We start from the raw sequence: 3,912 nt of genomic DNA on the forward strand, positions 1-3,912 counted from the left end.
CCCCCCCCCCCCCCAAGCCTGGCGCCGGCGGGAATGCCGCTGCCGCGGGTTCGATTCCCGCTGCCGCCAAGTACCACGTGCAGCCCCCCGCGGCGCGGCGGCACCAAGTTGGGGGGTGGGTTTTGCGTGTGTCTTCGTGTCCCTTCCCGCCCCAACCTCCCCGCCAAGAACACGCTGCAGGCTCGGCCTCGTCACCAAGATGCCTTTATTGGTGCTCGACACCCTGCTTCCCCCCAGGGACACTTGCCGTCCCCCACTCCCCTGGGGACACCTGCCTCCCCGGGGACACCCCTTTCCCTGGGGATCACCTGCTCCCCCGGGGACTCTCACTCCCCGGGCCAGCCCTATGGGGGCTGTGACAGCCCAGTGGGTCCCGGGGTGCCCCATTCCACCCTCTCCCTCCCTGGTGCCCCCCGACCCGCCGGCGGGCGAGGGTCCCGGTGCGCTGGCTGCCCGTGGGACGCAGGCGGTGGTGGTCACCCCGGGGTGCGCGTGGCCAGGGCTTCCTGCATCTTCTGGCGGCAGCGGGCGTAGCGGTGCCGCAGCCGGCGCACGTGCTCCTCCTCCTCCCGCTGCAGGATGCGCAGGAAGTTGTGCAGCTCCGGCAGCGTGAAGGCGTCCCACTGCGGGCACACGGGCTGCCATCGCAACGGGGACGCCGCACCGTCCCTTCTCCCCCCCACCCTGGCCACGGCCACGTCCCCTGTGGGGGTGTGGGTGCCAGTCCCTTCCCTGTCCCCGCACTCACATTCACCTCCCCGGTCTCGTTCTCCTTCAGGACAAAGCTGAGGACCTTCTCGCTGGGGCCGGCCAGCAGCCGCAGCCGCAGGGGCTGCTCCTCATCAGCCAGCTTCCGTAGGTACACTGCAACAGTGGCCATGTCACGGGGGCACCACCATGGGGACATCACCATCACGGCGACACCACTGCCATGGGGGACGTTGCTGCCACGGGGGACAGGTGACACTACCATCAAGGGGGATACCACCATAACAAGGATGCTGCCACTATGGGGACATCACTGCTGTGGGGGACACCGCTGCCATGGGGGACACTGCTGCCACAGGTGACATGCCCACAGTGACAGAGAACACTGCCACCAAAGGAGGATATGACTGCTACAGAGATGCTGCCACTATGGGGACACCCCTGCCACAGGGATACTGCCACCATGGGGGTGCTGCTGCCATGGGGATGCTATGACTATGGGGACTTCACCACGGGGAGGACACACACTGCCACAGGGGACACTGCCACCATGAGGGACACCCCCTCCCGCAGCCACTGGGGACCCTGCCACCAAGGGGGATACCACCATAACAGGGATGCTGCTGCCATGGGGATGTTACCACTGTGGGGACATCACTACTATGGGGGACATCACTGCCATGGGGGACATCACTGCCATGGGGGACACACCCACAGTGACAGAGGACACTGCTACCAAAGGAGGACACCTCTGTTACAGAGATGCTGCCACTATGGGGACACCCCTGCCACAGGGGACGCTGCTACTACAGAGAAACTGCCACCATAGCGATGCTATTGCTGTGGGGATGCTACCACTGTGGGGACACCACCATGGGGAACACCCCTCACAGCCACTCAGGACACTGCCACTGAGGGGGATACCACCATAACAGGGATGCTGCCACCACAGAGGTGCTGCTGCTCAGGGGAAGCTGCCACTGTGGGGACACTACTGCCACGGGGGACACTGCTCCACAGGGATACTGCCACTATGGGAGCACTTCCATCATGGGGGACACCATTGCCATGGGGACCACCACCACCACGGGGATATATTGCCACCACAGGGTGGGACATGACCGCTATGGGGACACCACTGGCACGGGGATGCTGCCACCATGGGGGACACCACCACCCCAGGGACGCTGCCACCATGGGGCCACCCCCACCCAGGGGAAGCTACCGCGATGGTGACATGGCCACCGCTACGGTGCCGAGGCCACCCTGGGGTGGTACCTTGATCATCCTTCTCGGACCTCTCGAAGAGGGCGAACTTGCGGGGGTTGTCGACGACGGTGAACTTGCGCAGGAGGGCGTCGATGACCTCGCTGGCGCGGGTGTGCGAGAGGATGTGCAGGTGCTTGACGGTCCCCTTGGGCAGGTAGAAGGACGTGCGGCGCTTCACCGCCTGGCTGCGGGGCCCCGGCCGCCCCGTCTGCAGGGAGGGGACCCGCTTGGTGGCCGGCACCGAGACGGGGCGCACCAGCTTCAGCTGCACCTTGATGAACCCGGTGTAGGAGCCATCCTTGTTCTGAGAGACACCAGTTTTGGGGGGGGGGGCTAGGGCAGGGCGCCGTGACACCCCCAAAACTCCCAGCCCTGCGCCCTCCCCCTACCAGGCTCATGAAGAGGTTGCTGTTGATCTGGCTGTTGTACTCCTTGATCCGCTGCTCCACCTGCGCCTGGTCCAGCTCTGCCTTCTCCCACTCGCTGGGCTCATCCTGCGGGACAGCAGCCGGGCTGAGCGGCACCGCAGCAGATGGGGGGGGGGACACCCCTCTGCCCACCCCGCCATCCCCTAGCCCGTCCCCAAACGCCGGCTGACACACGGTGACGAGCGGGCGGTTGCGTGGGGTTGCATCAGCCCAGCTGGCTCTGAGCTGGGCCGTGACGGGGAAGCTGGGCTGAGCTCACCGCAGCCCCGGCCCTGCTCCGGGAACATCCCTGGCCATCCCCCCAACCCCCCCTCTAGCCCCCATCCCTGGGGCTGCAGGGATGGATGAACCCGCCACGAGGACACCCCGGGGCCGGACGTCCCCTCCCGGCACCCTAGATCAGAGAGATGTCCCCGGGGCAGAGCGCTGGCAGCCGCCAGCCCGGCACCGGGGCGGGATGGGTGCCTGTGGGGACGCCCTGGGATTTGGGGCAGGAGGGCTGGGCTGAGGGGTGCAGCCCGCCCGTGCCGCCGGCACCCCGCTTCAAAGCGCCGGCCCCACACAGGGCATCCCGGCTCGGCGTCCCCACCACCCACTAATGAGTATTTACGTGGGGCTGCGGAGCCACCACGCAGAGCTGCAAGTGTTGTCCCCACGGCACCGTGGGGCTGGGGAGCACCTGGACCCGGGCATCCCGGCTCGGCGTCCCCACCACCCACTAATGAGTATTTACGTGGGGCTGCGGAGCCACCACGCAGAGCTGCAAGTGTTGTCCCCACGGCACCGTGGGGCTGGGGAGCACCCGAGGCCCCCAGCCCTGACGGCCACCCCACGGCACACAGGCACTGCCGGGTCCTGGGGGGGTCCCTGCAGGATGGGGACAGCTCTGAGGCTGCCTGGGGCGGGGGGGGGGCTCACCCTGAGGCCCCCCAAGCACTGTCCTTCACCCCCTCTGGGAGCGGCTGTGGGTCCGGGGGACCATGGGGTAGCTGTCCCAGGTGGCAACCCCCCCCTCGCCCCACATCTGCCCACCCAGTGCCACATCCAAGTGGACAGGGTCGCCCTGCCCCACGACCCGGCCACCCTTATCCCAGTGGCAGGGTCACACTCATCCTCACGTAGGGGTGGGGGGGCCATAGGGGCCATTCTCACCCCCACACTCACCCCACAGCAAGACCACGCTCACCCCACATCTCCCCCAGGGCAGGACTGCGCTCACCCCGTGTTTTCCCCACGGTGGGGCAACGACTACCCCCGCACCGGGACCACCCTGGCCCGTTCCCCATCACCCAGCCTGGGGGTGGGGGGGCAGGAGGGGGGTGGGTGCGCTCCCCCCCGACTGACGTCACCCGGTTTCCCCCCCATGACGTCACGGCCGGCGGCCCCGGGAACCGACCTGTCTGCGGCGCGGGCGGCGGCCGAGGGAGGTGCGGGCGGTGTAGAAGAGCTCGGGCTCGGAGTCGGAGTCCTCCTGGCTGCAGTAGCCGCTGCTGGCCGTGCTGCCCCC

The 3,912-nt window shown here is 67.9% G+C and overlaps 1 protein-coding gene across 1 annotated transcript in view; it reads right to left on the bottom strand.

The window, feature by feature from the left end:
* Positions 1–187: 187 nt before the first annotated feature.
* The window catches only part of RASSF1 (Ras association (RalGDS/AF-6) domain family member 1), a 7,472-nt gene continuing 3,747 nt past the window's right edge, over positions 188–3,912 (bottom strand). The window contains exons 3-6 of the mRNA XM_014953551.1: positions 2,367–2,471; positions 1,987–2,281; positions 749–864; positions 188–623 (exon numbers count right to left, since the gene is read on the bottom strand). Of these exons, the coding sequence (XP_014809037.1) occupies positions 477–623; positions 749–864; positions 1,987–2,281; positions 2,367–2,471 (663 nt within the window). The 3' untranslated portion in view covers positions 188–476. The remainder of the gene's footprint in view (positions 624–748; positions 865–1,986; positions 2,282–2,366; positions 2,472–3,912) is intronic.

Source organism: Calidris pugnax, unplaced genomic scaffold (assembly GCF_001431845.1).
Source record: "Calidris pugnax isolate Ruff unplaced genomic scaffold, ASM143184v1 scaffold247, whole genome shotgun sequence".
NCBI lineage: Eukaryota > Metazoa > Chordata > Aves > Charadriiformes > Scolopacidae > Calidris > Calidris pugnax.